Source organism: Aquila chrysaetos, chromosome 5 (assembly GCF_900496995.4).
Source record: "Aquila chrysaetos chrysaetos chromosome 5, bAquChr1.4, whole genome shotgun sequence".
Taxonomy (NCBI): Eukaryota; Metazoa; Chordata; class Aves; order Accipitriformes; family Accipitridae; genus Aquila; species Aquila chrysaetos.
Window position 1 is genome coordinate 15,663,332 of NC_044008.1, and position 26,896 is coordinate 15,690,227.

The 26,896-nt window shown below is 37.5% G+C and overlaps 1 protein-coding gene across 2 annotated transcripts in view; it reads left to right on the forward strand.

Moving 5' to 3' along the window:
• Positions 1–26,510, forward strand: part of PIK3CG (phosphatidylinositol-4,5-bisphosphate 3-kinase catalytic subunit gamma) — a 35,274-nt gene extending 8,764 nt beyond the window's left edge. For both annotated transcript variants that reach the window (XM_030015365.2, XM_030015366.2), the window contains exons 3-11: positions 3,969–4,034; positions 4,139–4,364; positions 8,328–8,431; positions 10,762–10,908; positions 12,159–12,249; positions 16,362–16,492; positions 17,103–17,214; positions 19,168–19,325; positions 24,473–26,510. In XM_030015365.2, coding sequence (XP_029871225.1) covers positions 3,969–4,034; positions 4,139–4,364; positions 8,328–8,431; positions 10,762–10,908; positions 12,159–12,249; positions 16,362–16,492; positions 17,103–17,214; positions 19,168–19,325; positions 24,473–24,754 — 1,317 coding nt within the window. In that variant the 3' untranslated portion in view covers positions 24,755–26,510. The remainder of the gene's footprint in view (positions 1–3,968; positions 4,035–4,138; positions 4,365–8,327; positions 8,432–10,761; positions 10,909–12,158; positions 12,250–16,361; positions 16,493–17,102; positions 17,215–19,167; positions 19,326–24,472) is intronic.
• Positions 26,511–26,896: the final 386 nt, after the last annotated feature.

Genomic DNA, 26,896 nt, shown 5'->3' on the forward strand with positions numbered 1-26,896 from the left:
TCCTGTTCGATCAGGTCTGAATCACACAGCACTGAAGAATTGTTGACCAGCTTTACCAATAGTTCAGAAATAGTGTAGACAGAGAGAAAGTAAAGGCAGATGTTGACACAGGCAAGGCCTGAAGAAAAATTGGGGGTTGGGTTTTAGGTCAGGAATAACAGTGTAGTTATATAGTATGTTGCAATGACTTCAGTCTTGTACTGTTAAGGGGACCAAATTTATGTAGAAGCTTCCAAAAAATTTTTAAAAGTCAATAAAGGGTTGCTAGGACTCCATAATAAGATTAATTCATTCTGGGAAGCTGGGTGAAATATTGTGGTTTTAATGGCATTGAATCACCACTGTATCAATTTGAAGCGCTTTGTGTGCGGATCTGCCAGATGAAACGTTGGGGAGGTTTCTATCAGTTATACAAGAAACTTTGTTTGTTTCCTTTTTCACAACGCGATGCCAGAGCTGGGCAGCCTGTCAGCGGCAAAGTCATGTCTGATGGCTGATGAAAGGTGTAACCCTGTGGTTCTTCCTGGTAAACACAGCCCCTGAAGCAAGGCAACTCCGCAGGCTTCCTACACCCGACAGGGCTCTGGTTCGTGTGGAAAGGTTGTTGCCCTGCAGAGCAGGAAATACTTTTTTCAAAGAATCAGAGGACAAAATTGGCATTCAAAATTAAAAAAAAAAAAAAGGAACTGCTGCAGCCAGGGAAGCTGTGGGATGGGACTTTTAATTTCTGTGGGTTCAGAGAGAGCCTGGGTGCCCAGGAAAATGAAGTTAGTATTTCAGATTTTGCTGTGTGTCAGTAGTGCTTTAAACAAGGCCTTTTTAGCCTTGTCTTTGCTTGTCTGAAGATTAGGCTCCCCAGGCAGAATTTATGCACTTCTGCATTAACTAAAGGAGTCGCCACGGTTACCTCATTGGGCCTCCCACATAGCAGCTGCTCCATATATGCTTGGCTTGTGAGCTTTTGCTCTCTACATGTGGCTCAGCAATTTTATTTGCTTTTGCATCCAAATTACGGGTTTGGGATGGTGATTGGTTGATATCAAAGTGCCTGAGAGAATGGGGGAAATACTGGGGTTTTTCCATTTGTAACTGAAATTATTTGTTTCCAGGAAGTACAAATTGGAGAGTTTTAAAAAGAATAAATCTCTCCAACAGTAAATTAAATTACTGTAGCATAAAATTATAGTAGCTTAACTTCACTGTGTCATCTTTAGTAAGAGATGTAGTAAGAAATTAACAGATTACCATCCCCCAAAAGGCAATATATACTAGATCGCAACTTTTACCTCTCTGCTGCTTCCTTGTCTTTCCTTCCTTGGCTAACAACAGAGCATAGGCTGTCAGCATCCTGCAGCAAAGTATTGGTACCACAGTGTTTTTGAAAACCCACATTTTTCAGAGAATGGGTGTCAGCCATTCCTCTGTTCTAATGGACACATCCGAGACGTTTCTTCTGCAAACGGTCATCACTTTTCACAAGCATGCCTTCATGAAAGCTTTATGGCTTATTTCACTCTGCACAGGATATTCCCATTTTACCTCCCTGTAGAGTTAGAAATCAAACAAACATTTTATTTCCCCCCAGGTTTATCCCAAATAGAAGCAGCCATGCTGTAAATAAACCTATTGAACTTCCCATAAAGGTCTGTTGTTCTCTGTGTGGTTGATAAAACATGGATAGGATAGTTAAAATACAACAAAATCCATTGTAAAACAAACACCGACGACTGTACTGCTTGTATATGGCAGTGAGTAAAGCTCTTCTGCTGAATTGACAAGGCAAAGGTACGTGCAGGGACCTGATGAAGTGCCAGTAGACTTCTTTAATAGCTAGCTTTAATTGTTGCTATTCAAATGTTGATATTTGACTTTGTGAAGAAAAAAGAAAAGTGGGATTGACTTTTTAAAATAATTTTTTCTAAAACATAAGCATAATAAGGATGCTCATAATACATTTTTCTAATATTCTTTTATGTTAAAATATATTTGCAACCTTAATACAAGGAGGTTTTGTTTTGAAGCAATGGCTGGTTGTTTGGCTGTATTTTATTCTTAAATTGTTTTTCAGGGATATGCACTGAGAACATTCACCAAAGTATATACCAGAATGAGGTTTTTAATAGGCTTTCTTGGAACTGTCAGCAAATCCATTTGAATTTATGTAATAATTACTGCTTTTGGGTGTCTTGTTGCAGTGAAAATTAATTTTCATTAAAAAACCCTCATACCTCATAATCTCATACACAAAGTAAAAGGGTCTATATATTTTAAAATCAGTTTATGTTTGTGAGTTCTCATTATCTTTCCTAAATAAGTTGGTGTTGCTTGGGGAAATAAAACATTATTGCAGAGACGGTCAAGACAGTTCTTGCAGAATTATGGTACTGTAGAAGGGCAAGTCTAGTGCTTGCCTTTCTTGTCTGTCTCCTAGCCAGCAGCTGGCAAGAACAAGTCTTTGTAGCCTTTTTATAAGTTGGTTCATTCTAGAAGGTAGACTGAAAAAGCTCAATTTATTTTTCTTTTTTTTTTTTTTTCTATTGAATAAACCCACAGGACAATTTACATTTTAGAAATAGTGTTGATATTTTAATGATAAAAAATACAACTGTTTGCTGCAGTACTTTTAAGAGTTTATAAAAACCCTGTGATTTGTTTGATGAATTTAGTAGACCTCTGCTGATGGCTTGGTTGCTTCTTTGCAAGCTCCAGACCACAGTGATCTTGAAAGAGCCATTATATTCTGTTGAATAACTATCATTAGAGGTTTGCATACTTTGTTGCTTCTGAAAGCTGAGCATACTACATGCACCCAGCTCTCTGCACATCCCTTTGTTTTCCCTTAATCTCCCTACGTGCCACTTCCTGGCGCTCTATTTCCAGAACCTGAAGCCATTCACCAACCCCCTCAGTCCATGGCAGGGATTTTGTGACTCTCTTCCAGAGATTGTATGCTTCTTATTTCTCTTTTCTTGCTATGGGATATACATGTATACTTTTTTCCACCATTAATCTTAATACAAACCTTCTGTAAACTTGAGTCCCTCAAGCAACAGGAAAGAAGCTGCTGGAAAAACCACTTGAAGTGGACAAGTTCCCTGGCACAGCCCAGTACCTGAAAGTGTGATAGTTTTCTGGTAGACCAATTCACTTGGTTATTGGGATGGGAGAGAGAATAACAGCAAAAATTTCCAATCCTGACACTTCAAAAAAGTTGTTGACCTTTTGTTTCCACCCTTTTTTGGCAGTAGCTTGGAAATATCTGGGGAACGGCTGTTGGAAGAGAAAAAATACATCTGTGCTCACAGAGTCATTAAAAAAAAAAGCTCTGGTGAAGTCTTCTTATTAATTGTACTCCATTAATACAGGATGTGTATCAGAGCCTTTATTCTATTTTGTCATTCATTTAGGGGGCTATAGGTGCTCTGAAAAGCTGCTCTCCGGTATCCTGTGCTTGTTGGGGAACCCAGCAGTCAACCCTGATGCCCCAGTCCTGAAGTGGCGGGTGTTGTCAAAACAGTGCTTTATTATTGAAAATTTTTATTAAAGAATGATTACAAATATGTCATTTCATTTGGCAGTAATCTTTTCAAGCCTTCTCAGTGTCAGTCAGACTGCAGACTGTTTTCTCATCTTGCTGTTTTTTGCTACGGCCTGAGAATGATGTTGCTTTGTTCACATGCCTTAATGTACTCAGAGTGGTCTTGCTGGTTAGCTGCTCCCTGCGTTGCTTTATTTGTCACATTAATAATATACCTGAAAAGAACCTGTTGCAAAGAAAAAGTCCTTCTTGAATCAAACACAGAGAAGCCTTGCTTTGTTTTTTTCAACTTTGTTTCCTTGAAAGACCTGCTTTGTTACATGTTTTCTGCTCCTGCAGCAGTGTGTTCTCTCGATGTCATCGGTAAAGTATAAGTGCAATGGGATCTTAAATATGTTAATAACATGTCTTCTATGTTTGTGTTATTCAGGCTGTGAAATTTGAGCCATATCATGACAGTGCATTAGCCAGATTTCTGCTAAAACGTGGTTTGAGAGTAAGTACTTCAAAATACAGTCAACTTATGCTAAAGTTACTGGCATTATTAAAACCCTCTGTCAAGAAATGCATGCTGATTGTAGTATTTTTCTTTACCTCTAGAATAAAAGAATTGGTCACTTCTTGTTTTGGTTCTTAAGAAGTGAGATTGCCCAGTCCATGCATTACCAACAGAGGTTTGCGGTCATCCTAGAAGCCTATCTTAGGGGCTGTGGAAAAGCGATGCTACACGATTTCATGAAGCAGGTTCAAGTAATTGAATCACTGCATAAAGTCACAATGGAGATAAAATCAGTTTCTGCAGAAAAGTATGATGTCACTTCTCAAGGTATTTGCTAACAGGCATTTCTTCGTTTGTAATAATACTGTTTTTTCTCTTTGAGTGTGAAAATCTAGGCAGCAAATTGTACTGTTTATTTAGAAAATTAATGGATAAATTACTGTCAAAGGGCATCATTATTACTTCTTTTAAAATGCCAGTGTAAGTTAATAGTGATTGAACTAATAATACATTTGTTTGCTCATTCCATCCCAAAAAGGGAAGAATATCAATATTGTAGACACCCAGTACTTTCCCGATATTCTTGAACCTCATGCCATGCAACTGGGAAACAGCTAAGTTCTTGTCCATAACCCTCAGCTGAATGCCGGCACTGAAGAAAGAAACAACCCAGGACACAAATATTAACTGGAAATAAAGAGGAAACGTGACACTTGCCAAGAAACACAGCCTTACCCTAAGCAGTCACGAAAAGACTCTTGGCAAGAAGGCTGGGGAGGAGTCCAGTACAGCCTCTGCTATGCCACAAAAGTAGCTGGTGGATCAGCAGTGAATATACAGAGCACATCTCTGGGGCTTTGCGATGCGCCGAATAGGAGTCCTGTGAGACACAGATGTGGTATTGTTAGTTCTGGTTCTTGTAAGCACTGCTTTGGAAGCCACGGTAGGGTTATGCAATGCCTGTTTACCTCTGGGTTTTGCCTGCCATTATTTCTTTTTTCCCCAACATCCTTAAAAGCTTGTTTGTCATCATTCCTGTTAGTTGCTTGGTGTTGGGAGTAAGTGCGAGAAGACATATGACAATATTCAAATTCTAAAAGCTGTAGAGAGACCAGCTCTTCCTGCGTGTTCATTCAGCCTGGTATGGTCCAGGCCAGGAAGTCCTTGGTTCGGAAAGCCTTTCCACTCTGGTTATGCAGAAGTGGCTGTAGTGGTGTTTCAAGAGAAATTTGAAGCAAGAATGCATTTATTCTTCAATATATAATGTAATATCAGTTACGTTACCACATAGTGTGAGTTAGGGGACTTACTGAACCCCCATATAAAATATTCTTTCTAAACAACTTTCTAAAATTTATCTTAAAATGCTCCATAATCTAAATATATTCGGTCAGAATCCCATGTTTTGGAAAGAAACTTTACAGCCTTGCAGATGTACAGGTCTGTGACAGCAGCGGTTTCCAGAATACGTTATCTTTGAAGGATATGTGGGCAAAGAAGAAAAGTTTCAAGAGAAAGCAATCACATTAACACCCACCAGGTTTTGAAATTAAAGAATCTTTGTGTGTAACGTTGAGCAGAACATTGAAAGATGACTTATATAATTGACATTTTCACTGAATAAGGCTTCCTGAAACTGTGGAGTGTCCTACTAATGCTATATCTAATTTAATTTATTCTCAGATTATTGAGGATATGATTTTTCCTACAGGCACCTTCTACTTCTTACATTTTTAAAAACGTATATCCTAAAATTTCTTCTTTATTGCTTCTTTTTTGCTCCATCATTTCTAATGTTCATAGTTGTTTATATTTTCAGTCTGAATGTTTCAGACTGTTTCGTTTCATTCTGTCATGCAGCCTTATCTAATTCTTGTATATATTTTTCTTCCTCCAGTATTTGTGGATTTTTTTAAACAATACATTCCTCCCTGTTAGGTCCATACTAGTTGAGTAGCAATCATGCTGTCAAACTGTTTCTTTCACTTTTCATGTAATCTCCTTGCTTATATTTGAACATAGCGAGTAATAATAAATAAATAAATTCTTAAGATCATAGCATTACAGCTTGCATAGGATTATCCGCTCTCATCACCACTCCGTTAGATGATTGTCTCCCAAGAATGTCTATGCATCTGTTTTTTCTCTTAAAATGCATAACACTTTGTTCTTAAGCCAGATCAACTTGAAATTGTTTAGCAAGCGCCTTCACTTGCATTTTAAAATCAGCTAATTCCTAATCTTTACTAGCTTTAATTGGTTGGCATACAATTTCAAATTACATTACATTACAACGAGGAGACTTACTGAAATCAAGCTAGATTTGTCTAGGAAATCAACGGTTATGTTTTAGAAAGCTGTTTCATAACCCAAGTTACTACAACCTAGGGTTTTTCTGGTTTTGGTTTCTTTTGCGTTTTGTTTTGTGTTTTTTTTTAAAAGGTGTGTAATGATAAAGTCCACTTATTAGCTCCTGTATCTTGCTGTCAGATTTATTTACTTTTTACTAGAGGAGACACCACATTGGTCACCTGGCACCGCTAGGTAGTTCCTTTCTAAAAGCCTTTAGGATAAGTGTAACATTTGTGTTCTGTGAGTTCTCAGGTAATTCTTTTGGCTTGACTTCCTTAATTTGATAGCAACTTTTGAAATGTCTTCATTTTCTGGACATGAGCCAGCAATGTGCACTCGCAGCCCAGAAAGCCAACTGTATCCTGGGCTGCATCACAAGAAGTGTGACCAGCAGGTCGGGGGGGGTGATTCTGCCCCTCTATTCTACGCTCTGGTGAGACCCCACCTGGAGTACTGCATTCAGCTCTGGGGCCCCCAGCATAAGAAGGACATGGACCTGTTGGAGCGGGTCCAGAGGAGGGCCACAAAAAGGATCAGAGGGCTGGAGCACCTCTCCTATGAAGACAGGCTGAGAGAGTTGGGGTTGTTCAGCCTGGAGAGGAGAAGGCCTTTTTGCAGCCTTTCAGCACTTAAAGGGAGCTTATAAGAAAGATGGGGACAGACTTTTTAGCAGGGCCTGTAGTGACAGGACAAGGGGTAATGGTTTTAAACTAAAAGAGGGTAGATTCAAGCTAGGTTTAAGGAAGAAATTTTTTATGATGATGGTGGTGAAACACTGGAACAGGTTGCGCAAAGAGGTGGTAGATGCCCCATCCCTGTAAGCATTCAAGGTCAGGCTGGACGGGGCTCTGAGCAACCTGATCTAGTTGAAGATGTCCCTGTTCATTGCAGGGGGTTTGGACTAGATGGCCTTTAAAGGTCCTTTCCAACCCAAACCATTCTATGATCGTGTGGTTTTACGATTTTGTATATTAAGTATCCAGGTCCATGTCTAGCTTTCTCATTACAACTTTTTTTGCTCTTAGATTTTTATCTCCAAAATTACTTGAACATGTATATGCAGCCTCTGCTGTGTAGCTGCACTTTCTTTTACAACAGTGTTCTGGTCTTTGTCCTAATGAAGGGTAATACCCAGTGTATTGCTTATGCTGCTAACGCCTGCTAGCTGAGGTGAACAGAGTGCATCATATGTAGTATAATGCATATTGTTCTAAGCTGAAGATTCAGAAGCTTGAAGTTTTATGAATGAAGAGATTCAGTTTATATACGGACATTAAAATTCTTGTTCATATAAATATACAGCAGATTGTCTTCTTACTGGAATGTGAGATTAACAAGGCTGCACTATGAAAGCAGTTTTAGGAGGATAGGAAATTCAGTATCTCTATAGTTGGAGTCCTTATGATTACAGTATAATTGATTCCAAGAATTCAAAAGCCATGAGTCTTTCTGCAAGAGCAATGAGGTAGGTCAAAATAATACTGGAAAATGCGAGGTGCTTTTAAATGCCTCCTCCTCCTGAGCCTTTGGGGTCGATAGTTCAACATTTCCATGGCAGTTATAAGGGCAAAATATTTTTTGGTGTGTTGTGCTGTGTTTTGTTTTTTAATTGAAAGGTGACACATTTAATGCAATCTCCTAAGTCTTCAGAAGAACACCAAGCACTGTGCAGTGCTTCTAACACTGCATAGAGGGCACATGACTTGTGAGGTGCTTGAAGACTTTACCTTTAGGTATCTGAAACAGCCTTGACCATTAATAGTCCAAGTTAAAAGAGTCTTTCTCCGTTCCTCAAATCAGGACATCCTTGAGGAAAGCAATTTTAAAAGTAGCTAAATGGAGGTGGTTATTAGCTAAATCATGATGCTTATCAAGTTTGATTAACTTTTTTGCCTTCCAACTTCTGATTTCATTGTGTTTTCTTACTTGTAATTGCAGTTATTGCACAGCTGAGACAAAAGCTTGAAAAACTACAGAGCAGCAGACTTCCAGAAAGTTTTAGAGTTCCATATGATCCTGGGCTAAGAGCAGGAGCCCTAGTGGTAAGTATATTCTGAGTTTCTACAAATATTTTTGAAAAAATTCTCCTATTTGCAAGTATGTGTCATTTGGTAGAATTTTTTGCTAATATGTCTAAAGGTCTTATTTCACTGTGAATGCAATGACATTTAATGGACTCAGTACGTTTTTGTTGCCAAAGCTTTCGGCATTTTTCTAAATGTAATAACATGCCACCATGCACTAAAAAAATGCAACAACCCATAAAATCCTAATCATTAAATGGCAATTATGATTTTTCCATTAGTTTAATCTGGGTTTTAACCAGATAACTGACTTTTTTACATTAAATACCTGTATAAATGTTTTATCTGACTTCAGGGACTTTGTGATATTCAGTTTATGCTCCTCCACTTACTTTCTCTGTCTTACCCTGATTCATATCTGTCATTAAGGTTTAGGTCCAGACCAGACCTTCATCTTACTAACAAAAATGTCCACCTTGGCTATTTCTGATTTTTCAGTATCTCTATGTTGCTTTTGTTGCTTTTATTAGAAAATACATTAAGATTTTGTTAGAAATACATTAAGAAACACTTGGTTTTTTCTGTGTTGCTGCCTCCAGTTTTGCGGTGAGATTACAGTGGCTTGTGTCAACTCAGAGTTAAAAACAAGATTAATAAATCAGCAGATGTGTAGTGAAAGGGAATTGGCTCATGTATCTACTATGCAATGTGAAGTTTGGGTAAAAAAGCACAGTGAGGATCCTTGGATTCATTTGATGTGCAGCAAGGAGCCTACAAGAAAAGAATCCCTTGATTTTTCTCTTAGCTAAGGAGAGACAAACCACCCAACCTAAGGAGTTGCTGAATAGTAGGGTACTCATTTGGGTAACTGATGTTAGTTGTCTGGCCATGTTTCTGTTAAATAAACCTGTGTCTTGATAGACAGGCTGTAAGCTAGTCTATCTTCAAAGCTAGTCTATCTTCAAGCTGAGAGAGTTAAACACCTCCTAGTTGGGCATGACTGAGGTACTGTCAGTGCAGAAGTCAATACAAACATTGTTTACTCAGAAATACAGAATTTGTGGCTTCTTAAATATTGTTTTCTTGATTGTATTTTTCTCTCTTTAGTCTTTTGTGTACAGAAATCACCAACTGCATGACAAAAAGTGAATTTCAAAATAAAATAATAGATCTTTCTGGATTTTCTAGTCTTCCTTCGCTTAGGAAGTATGCAGCCCTGTCAGGACCTTCCTAGATGAAGGAAGCAATAGACTTAAAAGGGAAGGTAGCTATGTCCAAAAATAGATGGGTTAGAGCCTTTTTTTTTTTCTCCCAAACTATATGAATAAAAATATTTTATATAACAAATGTATTGATAAGCTTTCATTTCATCTTTATTTCAGCAAGTGCTACTTGTCCATAATCTTCAAACCCTGAAATTGGACTAGTCTAGAGGAAATATCAAAAGCAAAATCAGCGTTTCTAATAAGTTCAAAGATTTGACAACTTCTTTCCTTTTTAAAAATAAGGATAGTAAAAACTGTTTTGTTTTAAACTACAAGCTCAGAACCTCAATCTATGAAAAATATTCTTCTCTGATGTCATCGATTCTGTCAGCTCTCAAACACTACTGTGCAATTGCTTTTATTATTTTAGATGGCTTTATTGTACATGGTAACATTCAACAATGAACCAGGAATTCCAGAATAGAAAGTATTACATACTACAGTTGTATTAGACATAACTAGTTGAGAAAACATTTTAAATAATCAAGTTCAGTAGTTTCAGTGCTGAATTTCTCAAGATTAAAAATGTAATAAAACTAAACAGGGAATTTATTTTTTCATTTTATGAATGATTATGTTAAATTAGTTTCACAAATGCCATTTTCTCCATGAATATGAATGATTTGCTAAGGGAATTTAATCAAGCAATCTGGAATAACTGAATTTGCTAGAAGTCACAAGGGTGGATGATGCAGTAAATTGCATTGGACAGTGATTATGTTCCAGTTTTGCAAAGCACTTGTCAGAGTGCTGTTGTGAGGGTCCATTATTTGCCAGTTTTGTCAGAATCTCTTATTCTTGGTTTAAAAGGGTTTTCTTCTGTCTGAAGCAGATTTACAAGCTAAATCCAGTTTTGGAGAGCCAAGGCATGCTTTTTCCTTTATCACGGACAGTGTTAAAAGTTGTGCAGGTTCAGTGAGGCTTTATGTGGCAATTGAATACCATTGCTTACATGTGCTTTTGGTGTGTTTCTTGTGGTATAACTGATTGGAAGTTGGTAAGCTACTCTGTAGCTGGTGTATAAAAAGGTTAGTTGTGTTGATGTTGGAGTACAATGGCTAGCAATAAATGTGTCTTTCACAGATAGAAAAATGCAAAGTAATGGCATCTAAGAAGAAGCCCCTCTGGCTTGAGTTTAAATGTGCAGATCCAACAGCTCTATCAAATGAAACCATAGGCATAATCTTCAAACATGGAGACGACCTCCGTCAGGACATGCTTATTTTACAGGTATGATAGCTAAAATGTATAAAATTAATAACGTGAATATTTTAAAATATTTTAAAATCATTTTACTTTTCAGAAGTGTGTATACCTCATCTTTACTGTCCATATGAAATACGAGGTTGTCTTTTGTTTTTTAAACTGTGTATGACAAGGCTGACATCAAAACTGGATCTTCATTCTTGTACTACAGTTTTTTTATGTTACTGTGTCGTGGGTTAAACCCAGTGGGATGGGGAAAGAGGAAAGGAAGAGTAAAAGCAAGAAAACTTGTGGGTTGAGATAAAAATTGTTTAATAAGCAAAGGAGAAGTGGAAGAAGAGAGAAAGAAAACAAAACAAGTGATGCAAAGACAGTCACTCACCACATCTCATGGGTAGACCAATGCCCAGTCAGTTCCTGCGCAAAAGATAGTTAACCCACCTAACCCCCTTCCTCACTGTTTTATTGCTGAGCATGACATTATTCAGCATGGAATATTTCTTTGGTTGGTTCGGGTCATCTGCCTGGTTGTGTCCCCTCCCAACCTCTTGTGCACTCCCAGTCTACTCATCGTGGGGCAGAGTGAGAAAGAAAGGCAGCCTGCTCTGCAAACACTGTTCAGCAGTAGCTGGAACATCAGTGTGTTACCAGCATTGCTTTGGTCACAAACCTAAACCACAGCACCATACGAGCTGCTCTGAAGAAAATTAACTTCATCCCAGCCAGATCCAGTACACACTTTTACCCTGTTTTCTCCTGTCATGTGCCATACATACGTCACATTTTGGTGTTCTAGAGAAGGAATCTTATTTAGTACAAGATGGCATGTTTTTCTGATGAAGCGTTTTTACCATTTATTTATGCAATGGGTGAAGTTAAAATTAAAAAGAAATCGGTAGGTAGCATTGCTCTAGTAATATTTCAGTGATTGTTCTGATAAACTGGTTTGTTAGCACTTTCGGGGGTATTTATGGGAAAAAATGGACATACTTGCTAATGTATTCATTCTCAGCTCATGTAGAAATCATACAATATATTTATTAATACTTTATAAAACAGTAGAGTTTGCCTGGGCACAGGACAGATGAGGAAATATAAACCCTGGTTCTGTAACTGATAATCTTGAATGGCTGCACGCTTTCTGTATATATCTCTTAATCTGTAAAATAGACAAGTTTAGCCCCACCTCAGAAGTCTGGGTAGTGTTATTTGTGTGAGTAATAAGTAATGTCCAAATAAGTTGAAATAACTCAGCGTATACGTTTGTTAACTAGATTCTTCGAATTATGGAATCCATTTGGGAAGCAGAATCCTTGGACCTCTGTTTGTTACCGTATGGTTGTATTTCTACAGGGAACAAAATAGGTATGTGATCACACTTACTGTGATTAGAAATTCAAAATACCATAGTTACAGAACTTGCATAGAGGAGAACTATTCTAGTATGCGCTGTGATCCTGAGATAAATAGCAGTTTATTATACTTTCTGTGAGCAGCCTTCAGTTGTGTCTTAGCAATAGTTTCTGCCCTTCTGATGGGTATCCTTCAACTGCTGTACTAGCTTACCTGACTGTGATTCCTGTGCAAGTCCAACTGATTGGGTCCTGCTGCAAGTTTCTTTTTAATAACAATATTTGGTATGAAAAAGTGGTGAGAGTGAGTGACTTATTCAAGATGTGGTTTAATGTGTTGATAAGAATAAAATAGAGGAAAGAGTTAAAATAGCAAAACATTTATGTTTTTTCCAACCTAAAGCTTCATACTCTATACTACGTGGAAGCAACAGCATTACTCAACAGGACGCGCAGGCAGTATTTCTCAGGGGGTATTAGTTCCTGCAGCACAGATGATCTGTTTTCCAGAATTTGTGGTGGGTGAAATCAAGTAGTTGCTTACAAAGCTTCTGGAGAACTGTGTGATGGTGTGTAGAGCAACCTGATCAGCTCTGGAAGAGTCCAATTACATCCAGAAATGCCAAACTGATGTATAATTTATACATCCGGATGGCTCCAAACTGAATTTTTGTGGTTGGATTTGCATATATTATGTGCCTTCAGCACATCCACATTGCACAGTTTCCTAGTATCCAGATAATACAGAATTGACTGTAGAGTCAATTTTGCTAAGCAGTTCTTGAACGATTGGTCAGAGGAAAGCCTCTTCAGTGTAGAAAAATTGGGCATGCCCAAATGAAGCTATTGTGCTGAAAAAATGCTTTGGCTGGTATAAACAGTGCGTCAGTGAGATAGATTAGCAAGTACATCTCTGCCATTTACTTAAAGCTTGAACATGTGTAAAAATTGGCAAGTTTGTTAATTCCTGTCATCGGTGTAGCTGGCAGTGTGATAGTAACTGCATGGTTTGATAAAATAATGATAATATAAATATTGCTATGTGTCTCCCATGATCTCCAGCTTTTTAGTTCTTTTCTTTTTCAGCAATATATTTTGCTTTATGGATCAAACAATAATGAACTGAATCCCAGTAAAATTAAGAACTCTTTTAGTATATATCTGTAATGTACTTCCTCTCTAAAATCCATTGCCACATAAAATTTTTATCATCCTTTCTTTTAAGATATCTCAGCAATGCAGAAAACCCAGACTCACTGATAAAATAATTGGTAGTGTGACAGAAAAGTTTCCTTTCCCCTAATATAAGTGTTTTAAAATTAAATAAATCATATTGATAGAATTCTAATAATAAAGGAAATGGGACATTATATATCAAAATACCAACTAACTGTAAATGTAAGGAGGGTTGGTTTTTCTCCTCTCCTTCAGATATAACAAACCTGATTTTTTACAGAGGTTTTTACTATTTAATTTAATTTTGTTTAAAATCATCTAAAGACAATGTAATGCGTTGAAATCATGGAGGAAGGTGCAGGAATTCTGCCAGTGATCCTAGCATTCTTGTATTCAGGTTACAGACTTCATTATACTTTCATGAATTCTTAATTGACTCCCCATTCTTTTATCTCAAGGAAATAATTGTTTATTTTCCTATACGCATGGGGGAGATGTAAGCATCACAGTAGGGGCGTGGTTGATCACAAAAAGACTCCGGTTCAGTTTGCTGAGAATACCTGCAGCCTAAATTAGTAATACCTAATGTGGGACACTTTGATGTAGACCTTATGCGTGTTTGGAACAAAACCAAAGAGTAGTGGCATGCAAATGTTCTTTCATAATATTGGTATGTGGTCTTCTTCCAAGCTGCTTCTTCCCTCCCTCTTAATATTTCCATGGAACTTGGGGCAGTTTCTGTGTATTGACACAAGGACAGTACCCCATTCTACACTGAGCACAGGGAGACAGCCAGGTGCCTCACACCTGAGGCTGGCATCCCCTCCTCTGTAAAGCTTTCTCAGTCTGTTGGAGACATCCGCATTCAACGCAGTTTACAATTTTGGAAACATCCCTCCTCTCCACTGCTGCTGCCAAATAGACCTCTGTAGGAGGAACTTTCTCTTCTATGTATCACTAGTAAAAGATCATACCCTATTCTCTCTCCCTTTGACACTGCCATATGTTCCCAGCTCTGCAAGGCAATTATCGCTACTTACTATGCTGCATCACTGCCAAATTTAAGAAGTTCAAGCTGGCACTTAATGTAAGAGTCACCTGCTTTAGTACCGCAGATCCCCAGAAACACATAGCCTAGTGCATTTACTGCTGCACTTCCTCCCAATTGAACACAGCCCAGCTGAGGTCCTCTATCCCAGTTACTGAAGCCTTCTCTAGGACTAACCATACCTACCGAGAGGCATGCTTGTATTTAGAAGGATTTGCCAGTAGAGCTACACCATTCCAGCAGATAACTATTTTACCACGATACCTTTAAAGTATTTACTTGGGCAGAATAAGCTGCACAACATTCTGTGTAGGTTTTATACCACTCTTTTGGCAGTGCAGTGGAGAATGATAAGTAAAAGGTTTTCATTAGCAGCTACTTTAAAATCTGGGGACCTTTCACACTGCAAATCAACATAGGTATGCTGGGAGAAGTTTCAAATGCAAGGGGAAGCAGAAGACGCCTCCTGCAGCAGCTCTGCTCCCCGGGAATCAAGGAGCTGTTGGCCAGTAGAGGGAGATTTGTGAGCGCAGGCAGGGGAAGCCTTTTCAACAGCTGGAATGTGATCTGGAGCTTGCTCCCAGGAGGAAAACAACAGCTTGACAAGCACAGACCAAAATGCAGAGCTTTTTAATTTGGTGGTATTGGCGGTGGGGTTTGGATGTCATATTTCCACAATAGTTTTATTGCAAACAAATCCAGGCCACTGTCAAGACAGAAGAGATACCTCCAGGGGGTATTCAGCCATGAATTCAGCCATGCGTGGAAGGCAGGGGCAGGGAGAGATTACTGCGTTGTTACTCTGTTACTGAAAAATTTGCACATAATTCAGTAATTGCAAAAGGGTAGTACTGTGAATAGATAGAAATTCATCTGCTTCAGAGAGAGAGTCAAAGTGAAACCAAATCAGAAACTGCTTTGAATCACTTTGGGGAGAAAGGGATATTTTTGTTTGCTTGCTGTCTTTGAGCTGGAGCTGAAGCCAGGATTTTACCTAGAAGACACTGTTGAACTTGAACCAGAGGAAGAAAATAAAATATTTCCAGTTACCAAATAAGTTCAACTAAAATCTGACCTTCCCCCATACAGGCACGCCCAGTACAAGGGCAGACTGCATTTGCTAGTCTTGGCTACAATGCAGAGTTGTGTTGCAGCCTCTGCTTCTGCTTTTCTCTCTAGCTTCCCCTTCATCGCATGCCATGTTAGTACGAACAGTACAAGTCCTTATTTCTGCACCATATTGCTGTGATGTGCTGATTTGCCTTTGTGAGGATCTGTTCAGTTTAGGGACCGTTCAGTTTAGGGACTGACCTCTGGGCCCCAACAGCCAGAGCTTTCCACCAGCAATCCCACTGCTACACCTCACTGTGTACTGATATTTCTGAACCTTTCTGTGCCTATGCACAGTTAAGCTTAAATTGGATTTACTGCAGGAGGGCCAGCTCTGTTCCTCTGCCACAACTCTGGCAACACATGCATCCCTAGGCTGCTGCAACGGTGCAGCTTCTCTTCAGCTCCTCAAATTTGTGAAGTTGGAGAGAAGCTGGTGGGAATGTGAATGGTACCTGGGCTTCTGCAGGGGATCAGGACAGGAGTTAGTTCCTCTCCTTGGGAAAAGCCTCATGCAGAGAGTCCCCACTCATCATGTAATTCTTTCCATTTTAAAAGGTTTTACATTCTCATGGAGGAGTTTAGGATGCCAGGCTAGTTACGAGCCCTGGCTGGTTTCAGCTGGGAATGAATAAGAACCACTGTTGCTTGTAAAATAAATCTCTGCTCACAACCTGTAAAATTCTGCAGTTGATTTAAAAACCACAGTTTTAAATTTACTTTTGCATATTTTTAATATGCTTTGATATAAATTTAATAACTTCTTTTAACTTCTTCCTTGTTTTCTCTAGGAATGATTGAAATTGTGAAAGATGCTACAACAATTGCCAAAATTCAGCAGAGTACAGTTGGCAACACTGGTGCATTTAAGGATGAAATACTAAACCAGTGGCTCAAGGAAAGATGCATGATTGAAGAGAAGGTGAGTTCTTTGAATTTTTAAGTAGGATTTTCAAATGCACCCTACTAATTTAGAGGCACAGAGCCCATACAGTTGTGTTTGTGTTACTTACATGAGTTTGAAAAATCCATTCATTTTCCCTGTACTCCGTCATGGGTGCCTGTGAAAGAGCCTTTGGTATCCAGCTGACAGCCGAGGTCCTGAGAAACAAGGTGCTTTAGAAATTACTCCTTTGTTAGTGGTATTTAGAAGTGATACATGAGGAGCAGATTGAAAGGACATCTAGGAACACTGGAAGGCAGTGTGGTTTCAGAGGATTTAAATACAGGTTTGGGTACTCACAATTCCTTTGCATAGGTAGGTCCACTGACCTGCTGGAGCTTTCTGCCAGCTTTTTTTCTCAGAAAGCATGGGCAACTATATGCTTATTTTGTTTGTGCTAAGGTACAGAGCCTGCTCGCACAGTACAGTGAGTGCAATGCAGGGCTCTGATCTTAATCTCTGCTGTGCAACATTGTATTTTATAAGACAGTTTGTCTAACTGTTGATAGATACATGTCAACAGAAAGGCATATGACCGAACTGAGTTTCCAGCATTGGAGCATTTAACATCTCTAAGATTTATTTTCAGTTTCAGGCAGCTGTGGAAAGATTTGTTTATTCTTGTGCTGGATACTGTGTGGCAACCTTCGTACTTGGAATAGGAGACAGGCACAATGACAACATTATGATTACAGAAACAGGTGAGTTATTTTTTGAGAATTTCATGGAAGAATTGGGGACTGTCTATACTTCATTAGATTTTTCTTTCATTTTAATAAATAATGCATTTAACAATGAATGAAGAGACTCAATCCGGTTCTGTCAGCATTACTTACAAGTGCAGGTCCTCCTGTGACATTGAAATGCATTGTCACCCCTTTTGGCCTTCATATAGGCTCTAGATATTTATCATTAATAATACCGTTCTTTTCCAAGGACGAGTTTGTTACAAACTAAGTCATGAGGAATGTAAAACTAACTTTTTTAGTGTCTAGATCCAAGATGTAAAAACTAAAAAACTTTAAAAAGCAGACAGCTGTTCACCTGTCTGAAGTGTGGGCGTGGTTCTGACAGCGTTCAGTGGAACTGTATCTGTGTCAGAATTCAGATGTTACTGGACTGTTTTCACTTCCGAGGAACATAATTGCTTTATATACCTTTATAGAAAATCATAGAAAATAAGTGTACGCTGAGAGTATTGGTTTTGCTACTGAAGTCTGTGGGATGGTTGCAATCCTCCTGAAAGAACTACAATTTTTTTGTATGACAAACTTTGGGAATTATTTCTGTAGCTGCACATTGGTTCATCCCTAATTTTACTTACCTATGGAAGTCCCAGAAAGGACCCCAGAATAAGCAGTACATATGGAGGAGTTTTATTTCATCTAAGAAATTCACTTCCAGTTTCATGATCCTCTTGCTTCGTAATTAATCTTTACATAATGGTAAGAGACAGAAAATACTTTTGGGCTTAGGTAGAAGGCTGTATATTTAATATTAATTACATTATAGTTAAAGTTTTACCAGTTGAAAGCTAGAGAGAAGTACCCTGAAGGAAGAAGTGAGCTAATTGAAGACTACAGTAGAAAAGTTCACCAGAAGTCCTTGAGGAGAAGATGACAAAGAAATGCCTTAATTTCAACATTATGTATAATATAATGCAATGTTAGTGCCCATTGGCAGAAAATGAGGGACAGGTCAGTAGAAAGGGAGAAAGGGAAAAAAAGGTTATTCTGTTGTGGTCAGGAGCAGGTTTGCCTTAGAGTCTTTAACAGGAGCTGTCTTGAGCAACAGAAGCCAGAATGATGTCAGTCTGAGAGGTCTGCAGAGAGTGTCAGATTCAGTAGGTTGTGAGGACGTGGAAACTGGCTGAAATGTTGGAACATCTAAGGATGTTCCACCGATGCATCACTGTTAAGTATCATCTTACATAATTTGATGTTTTATCTTTTTTTATACATGTACCACTATTACAAATCTGTGGGTTTTAGTAACCATACTCTTTTATCCTTACATCTTGTCTGCCAGTGAAAGTAATAAAGTAATCTGAAAAGCAGCAGCACACTCCAGTCCTGTAAGTGTAGCGATCCTTAAAAGGGGTGTTTTTCATCGCTTTCCTGGGAACTGATACGCTACTACAATCTCAAAGTTATCCAAAGGGTGACAATGCAAACTTATTCTGCACAGTATAGTGTGGTTTAGAAATGGGTAATGCAGGTCTGTGAGGAAGAAGCATGTTCTAGTGAATTACATTAGCCAAGGAGCTGGATAGCACCAGAATCCCATGGGTATTTGAAACATAATCCACAAGCCTTTCCTATGTAGTGATGTGCTGGAAGCTGATTGTTATGGATCTGAGGCACAAGCTTTCCTTGGTTTATTTTTGAAAAGCTGTGAGTGTATGTTTAGAAAATAGAGCAGTTCTGCCAGGTTTTTAACAACTGCCAAAGATAAATAAAAAGTAATTTTGCCAAGAGGACAGAATTACATATTTTTTTTTTAAAAAGAGAGAAAATAGTGTTTTCTGCTGAACTAAAGAGTAATCATATATACCCCCAAAAAAGAGGTTTTGGAATTATTGTGAATACAAGTAAGTGTTCTTGGCAGTTTATTGTATTTGAGCATAACTGTAACGTCTTCTTCTCTTTATGAAGGTAACCTTTTCCATATTGATTTTGGCCACATTCTTGGGAATTATAAAAGCTTCCTTGGAATTAATAAGGAAAGAGTTCCTTTTGTGCTGACTCCGGATTTTCTGTTTGTCATGGGGACTTCTGGAAAGAAGACAAGTCTCCATTTCCATAAATTTCAGGTAAAGAGTGAATATCTAGCTGCAAATCAATTAAGCAATGTTTTTTATGCTCTGAAATGAACATTAGTGCCTTAGTTTTCAAAGGTCTAGGCTCCTGGGTATTGTGTTAATAAAATTTACTGAATCATCATACAATTCCGGGATATTTTAGGCCCAACGAAGAACAAAAATTATCTGTAGAATTATGGGAACTAGAATTCAAACATCAACAAAGCCACATTGAAAAACTTCAGTTAGCAGCAGACTAGATAGGCAGTCCTTTCTTTGTTTCTTGTCTTTTTTGAAAATACTTTGTAGAGGGCTTCAGTATTTGTGCAGTTAGAGAAGACTAAGCAGAACCTTCTGTGTAGCACAAGCAGGTGCAAGGCATTCTTCAGCTGGCTTTGCCAGTGTTATTCCCTCCCAATTTGGCCCTCATATTCTGGGGCTTGGACTACTGCATCTGAATAGAAATCTGCAGTGACCTTAAGCTATGTCAGATTCTGGTTTTGTGAACTGGGTGGACTTAATGCTCTGAAAGAAAAGAATGGTGTTAAAAATCTATTCTATTGCAGCTTCTATTTGAAATTGAGCCCCTCCGAAACAGTTTTGATTTTTCAAGCTTGCGTAGGACCTAGGTGAGGAGGGAGCAAAGCAAAATGCTGTTTAGTATGTTTAATGAAATGGTTGAGAGCGTGGCTGAGCAGAAATAAATGGATGTCTGGGGTGTTATTCCTGTGTTTATCTTTAGGGACTTTAAATAAGTGCCTGATTAGAAAGCAGGTTCCCTGTAATATCAAAAGAAAAAGTCTCCTCCAGAGTGTGAGAAAGCAAAAGCCTAACTTAGATGTTCTGGATTCCCTGTGGATGTACCAGTGTCTCTGTTCTGGTAAGGAGTCTGGTTTTCTAACCTGAGTACCTAGTTAAGGTTCTTAATGCTGGATAGTGAATATGTCCCTTTGAACATGTACATGATTGTACAGCAAATAACAAGGCAATTGTCATCCTTGAGCCCAGACTTCTAAAAATAACTAAGGAACCAGGTGTGATTTTTGAGTCTTTGTTTTGTGCAAAGACTAGCTTTATCACAGTGCAGGTGTTTTGATGGGGGCTTGTAGCTCAAAAGATTTTAAGAGCAGTGTGGGTTTTGCTATGGGAGCGGAATGCTAAGCCCATGTTCTCAGAGAAGCCTGTGAGCTGTGCTGCATACAGGAAAGATGCTGTTGCCACAGCTGTAAGCCATGTGCAAGTGTGAAGCTGAAACACCACTCTAGGGTATGCCATTTCATAGAAGAGCTCTGTTCTGGAAGCAGAAAATAGTTGAAAATGTGAAAGCGTGCTAATGGAGAATTGGAAGACTAGCAACCTATTAGTGTCTGCAGTGAGGTAATGTTGTGTTCGTATATATGGATCATCTGGCTTTTTAGAGAATATCTGACCTTTACTTCAGCAGCCCAAATACCAAAAGCAATAGGAGGTGATTTTGGTCTTAGCCTCTCTTCAACAAGCCATGCCTTCATCATACAGTCCTGGGTTTGACTGAATACACACTTGCTTACTCTGTTACGAATTTCTAAATACTGCTACCATCCCACTAATGCAGATGGTGTAGGAATGCCGTGATAATGCCAGTATTATTTCCATTAGTGTCGTTAACCAGATGAAAGGTGATTCATGTCCTTTAGCTTTGTGAACTGTGACCATGAGATGTGACCTGGTCATTTTAAGTGGGATGATTTAGGCACAGACAACAATACTGACCAAAAAAAAGTAAGTTCACGTACAGTTCTGCTGCATTAGACACTGTTTATAAACTGCTATTCCAGTAGTACATTAACAGGCTTTTCTGTCTCAAAGACCAATAAAAAGAAAGTTAAAATACTTCCATTCAAGTAGAACAGTAACACAGAGCAAGATCTGGATCACATATTTTGCTGTAAAAAATATATGTTTTAATTATATGGTCACAGCACAAAAATAAACAAAATTATAGCTTCACTTTTCAACTGTTCATCATGTTTCCTAATATTGAGGGATTCATTCAGTGTACTTGCTGACTCATTCATGTATTAATGGAAAAGTCTCAGCGTTTATCCTTCATTAATTTTTAAGAGCATCTCTCATTACTTTGTACGTCAACTACATTAAAGTAGGTCGTACTTCAGAGGAATCCTTTGTTTTTTACAGGCTTTGGTGGTTTTGATATTTTAAAATACCTACTTTATTAAAAATTTTATTTTTTTGTCACCTATTGGGTACAGTCCCTACAGATGTGTTAGCCATAGCTCATATTGCAGGTGTCAGAGAAGGTTAATTAGACAAATAATTTTGACCGAAGTTCACTGTGACAGAGTATAGTTCATTATTAGTGAACTTCTAAAGCTGTCAGTGGCCTGGCAACTTTTCTGGAACTAGCAATAAAGCTCATTCCTATTAGCTTTTAATCTAAATTTTGCTTTCCTTTTTGTTTGTGCTCGTTATGATAGTTTAATGAAAATTAGAGGCCAGAAGTTATTAATGACATCACAGAAATGCTTAGTAGGAAGCAGTATTTAATGGTCTTTTGTCCTAATTGCAAAAATGTATTTAAGCATGACTTAATCTGAGAATTTTTCTGTTCCATCTATGAATTTTTCAGATGCCTTAGTACTGTCCAGATTTCTCTTGCTGTAGGTGTCATATGTGGTGGCATTTCCTTTCCAGCCTTTGGCCGAAACCTGTGCAACTCTTTTACTCCTATATACATGCAATTTTTTCACTTCTTACTTGTAGAAACCCTTGAGAGAGCCTCATCTAAGATCTTCATAGTCTTTTGAGCTTTGTCTACCTGCCTATTATTAGTTTGCCTAAAATTGTCTTTGCATTAGATTTTGAATGCATTTTTATTCATTATATTTAATTTAATTCATTATTTTTGCATTACTCTGCTGACTTGATAATACAGAGATCTGTATTTTCAGTAATAATAAAATTCTTCTGTACCATTTGTTTACAAAATCACATGTATTTGTCAAATAAAGGTGACAGAAAGCAGGAGGGTGTATAATTCATTACTGAAAAATACTTATTTGTAGTATACTGTACAGGGAAGGGATGGCCTATATAACAGAACTTGGACACTTTATATTATAAAAATGCCTGACCTTTAGGATACTAATACTTAGGACAGTTTCAAGCTCTCAAAATAATTATTCTTTATTGTCTGTTGGACAAGGGATTTTGGTTTCTCCTCAGCTCCTCTCATTTTGCCGATGGCTTTAGATTAGTTAGCAGCTTTATCCTTAATCCCATGGTAAACATCTACATATCCTTGACACATATGTATGTGTTATTTTTGGTTCTCTCTGCCTCGCTTAGAAGTGTAAAAATTAGTTTTCTTGGAAGATGTTAATTCAAAACTCCATTCAGTTCCTGTCTGCATAAATAACTGTAACAGGCAGATACAGATTTTTTTAATCTTTTGAATTCCTGCAAGGACTGCCTTTGAGATGCAGTGATGCCAGGTTCTTGACTGCATAATTGTTTTTCTGTCTCAGACACCCGCAGTAGTGAGATGCATCATCCACAGAGAAATGTAAAACCTTCTTTGATACAACTATAAAGAGCTTTCATCGCTTTCAAGGGAAACAAAACACACACTAACTCTTGTGACAAGATTTTCCTGTTTGAAGTTGATAAGTAGATACATAAGTAGAATTTCTCCCCCCTCCTCTGCAGTGTTACGGAGAAACTAATCCCTGTGATAAGATGATGTTTTCTGTTGTAAATTGTGCTTTGACCATTGCAATTTATCTTCTGCTTCACTAGAGCTAAGCTAACATTAGAGTTCGTAAGTATGATCTTATTTCAGGACAGAATTTATTTGGAAACAGAGTGAAAGATTTAAGGGCCTAGGCAATAGGAAAAAAGAAACCCTACAGATCTTCAACATATCATCTTCCTTCCTTGGTATCTTCCTAACCTGTCTGGTTGGTTGTCCTGGTGTTGCTGATGTGAACAGTGATAGCTGTTAAGATTATTTGTGCACTTCTTACTGTTTCTAAGGAAGAAAAAAACCCATACAACTTGTCAAAAATAGACAGTGTTCTAGAGGGCTGATGAGATTTGGTGGAACTTTAAATGAAAATATTTGGATTTCTTAAGCATTCTTTAATAAATTCATATACATTTGTGGAAAGGTAAAACTGAATATTTAATTGGGTAAAAATTAGCATTGCTTCAGCTTTGGTTTTAACAGCAACAACCTTCTTGGAAGTATTTTTCATCTTTTTGCATTACTGCATTGCAGGCTCAGTTTAACTTTCTAATATATGATTGAGTTCTTCATTGCATTGTCTTTCTTAAGACGTTATTTCTAAAAGTAAATGAGTAATAAATTTAATCATTTCAGTTTACGTATTAGTCACTTAGCATTAAATATTCTTTTAAAAAGCATTGCATGTTTTTCCAAGCTGCAGAAATTTCATTCTTCTAAAGGTTATGTTGTTAAGCACAAATTACTTACATATGGAAGTGAAAAAGCTATTAAAAAAAAATATCTGTGGAATCCAATGTGACAGTACATAAACATAGAAGTCCTACAGCAAGGCAGTGTGCCTGAAAACTAGAGCTGTCAGCTGGAAAAATTTCCTAGAATACCAAGCCTGAAAAATCTTCTCCATTAAATAAGCCGTCACCTCTGCAAAGTTAATAGGCATCTATATAAAATGAAGAACAGTCCCCTGGAGGTGCTGCTTTATTCAATATAACTTGCCAGCCATGGTCTATAAATGGGAACATACCAATTGGAAAGGAAGTCAATGAATTACTGCTGTCTCTTTTAACAGCCACAGAAAGAGATTATACGACAGGGAAATTAATTTGAAATTTTGGTGAAGCTAAGGTTTTATGCTTTAGTAATTAATAAAATATTATTTAAAAGAGCCTTTAGTTTGTACACCAAACCAGTACTTTTTGCCCCAAAGTGTGGTAATGAATGAAGTAATACCGAGCGATGGATGCAGAAGTGCACTTCACATTTCTGCTCAGGTGAACGGCTCTGTTGGATCTCCTCTCTCTGACATATTCGAGTGATTAAATAGCATTGGTTAATGAGAGTCCTGTGAAATTCCTACACTGTCCCTCTCAGTTCACCTCATCAATTAACAAAAAATTCTTCTCTCTTGTAGGATGTATGTGTGAAGGCTTATTTAGCTCTTCGACATCACACAAACCTGCTGATCATCCTGTTCTCCATGATGCTAATGACTGGAATGCCCCAATTAACCAGCAAAGAGGATATTGAATATATCCGGGATGCACTGACAGTAGGGAAAAGTGAAGAAGATGCCAAAAAGCATTTTCTTGATCAGATAGAGGTTTGCAGAGATAAGGGCTGGACTGTGCAATTTAACTGGTTTTTACATCTTGTGCTTGGAATCAAGCAAGGAGTAGAAAAGCATTCTGCTTAATATTTTATGTAAATTAACTGTGGGTGTGAATAGGAGGTTAGTGAGTCTACATGTTATTTATGAATTCTGAATAAATGAGCAGTCAAAATTGCCTTTACTTTGCTGGCAGCTTAAATGGATCTTCTAAAAAGGCAAGGACTTTTGCTCTGCCCCTCCAGAAGATCTTCTGCAGTTAAGTTTTTATTTTTCTTGTTTTTAACGTCTAATGACACTTCAAGTTGCTGGATTCTTTTAACTAGTTGCTTTGCTGATGTGGCCTGCATTTTTCTTGTTTTCTTTAGTAATAATGTGAGATAAATATGAAGGAGGAGCTTCAGTAAGATGATAACCTGCAAATTCAAACAGAAATCCCCTATGACATTACCTTAATTGTTCATGAAGTCAAGCCCTTCAAAAGCAGAAGAATCTATTTAAAATCTATGGTTATATTGAAATCCCTGTAGGCAATTCACTTCTTTCTCAGGATCGCTTACACTGAAGTGTAGTTCACCCACATCCTTCTCTTTTGTCCCTTCCTTAACACTTTGTCCTTTTTGGATTTTTAATATGTTGTCAGCAGAAAACAGCTTTGGCTCTACCACTAGAGGAAATTACCTTACTATTACTGTAGCCTCCTGCATAGACAGCTGAGCTTGACTGTCCTGCGAGGAGAGCTTCATAGTTACCTGGAAGTTCCTCAGGTTTGAACGTGAAATTCTGAAGGTTTAATTTTGAAAGGTTTTTTACTGTACTTTTTAATGGGGAACATCCGTATTATGTTACAGATCATATTCTTACTGTAAAGTTACTAAAATTCCACCTGTATAGTAAAAGCTTTGTAGAAAAAGCAATGGTACTTCTTTATTCCTCAGAGAAAACTCCTTATGTAAGAGAAGTTGACATTTTACCAAATATTTGAGAAACCCAAAGTTATTTATTCTTTGGTGATATATTTTCAGGATACACCTAGAAGGAATTAAATGTAATCTTTGAAATTGTGTATATTTTGCTATTTATTTTTAAATTCCTTAAGAGACTATACTACTGAAAAGCTATTTATGAAAGAAAAAAAAATCCTTATCTTTAATTTCAATATTTAAACTTAAAGGAGGAAAAAATGGGCAGTGTTAACTAGAATTGTAACTTCTCTACTGTAGGATGCCTGCAAATCATCAAGTCTGCCTATGGTAGGAAAGGAAAAAATATATAGCATGAATTAGTCTTTGACTTGAATTATTGTGGTATACTTCCTGCTAATTGATTTTTACCAAAGAGAGAAGATGGCTTAAAATATTGCTTTTTTGCACTTGTGCCTGTGTAATTTATTCTTTCATTGTAGTGTTACATGGGTTTTACATTACATATAAATGATTAACTGAATTTTTAATTCTGTTATCATTTGCTTTGATCATTTCACAGAACTGTTAAGATTTTAACTACTGCTACCACTGTTACTACTGAGTGTATTCTTGAAGGATTTTTAATAAATGTACTGTAATTGGTGTCTCAGTTATGAGATATAGCCAATCTTTATTGAAGTGTAGGTGTTTAATAGGTTACTGTGCACAACTATTTTTGATGTATATGGTAGACTCTAGTTAAGGAAATCTAAAAACTTAAAATGTAGAGTATTTTGTTGTTCTGTTACATTATTATTCCGTGCAAGATAGGCTTAAGACCGTACTAAAATAGAAACTAAATGGTGAATGTTGTCAGTAAAATGATATTTTTAGATTTGTATTTTATAGATCTGAAATAAATTGACATGTTCTATTCATCTGATTATCATTCATGAATAAGCAGCTTAGCCCAAAATACATGTAAATATTTTTTTATCCAGTTACTTAAAGACTATGTAATCTCAGTAAGAAATCATATTCAAAGTCCCCCTCAGAGGAATTTAGTTCCATATTAGTAACTCCGTATGATGTTAGATATCTTAAATTTTACTAGTCTATAGTATTAGAATTTCAATTATTATAATTGTAAAATGTGAATAGAATATTACCATCTTCTAAGAGCACTTTATTCATTCCTGGTTTATTCTATAAAGAAAAATCTGAGGATTTTAGTAAGTTACTGGTTTTAAAAAGTAAGTAAATCTACTGCTAAATTTAACTCCAGCATGGGGAAATAAATGCTAATCCCAGCTTTAAGGGAGAT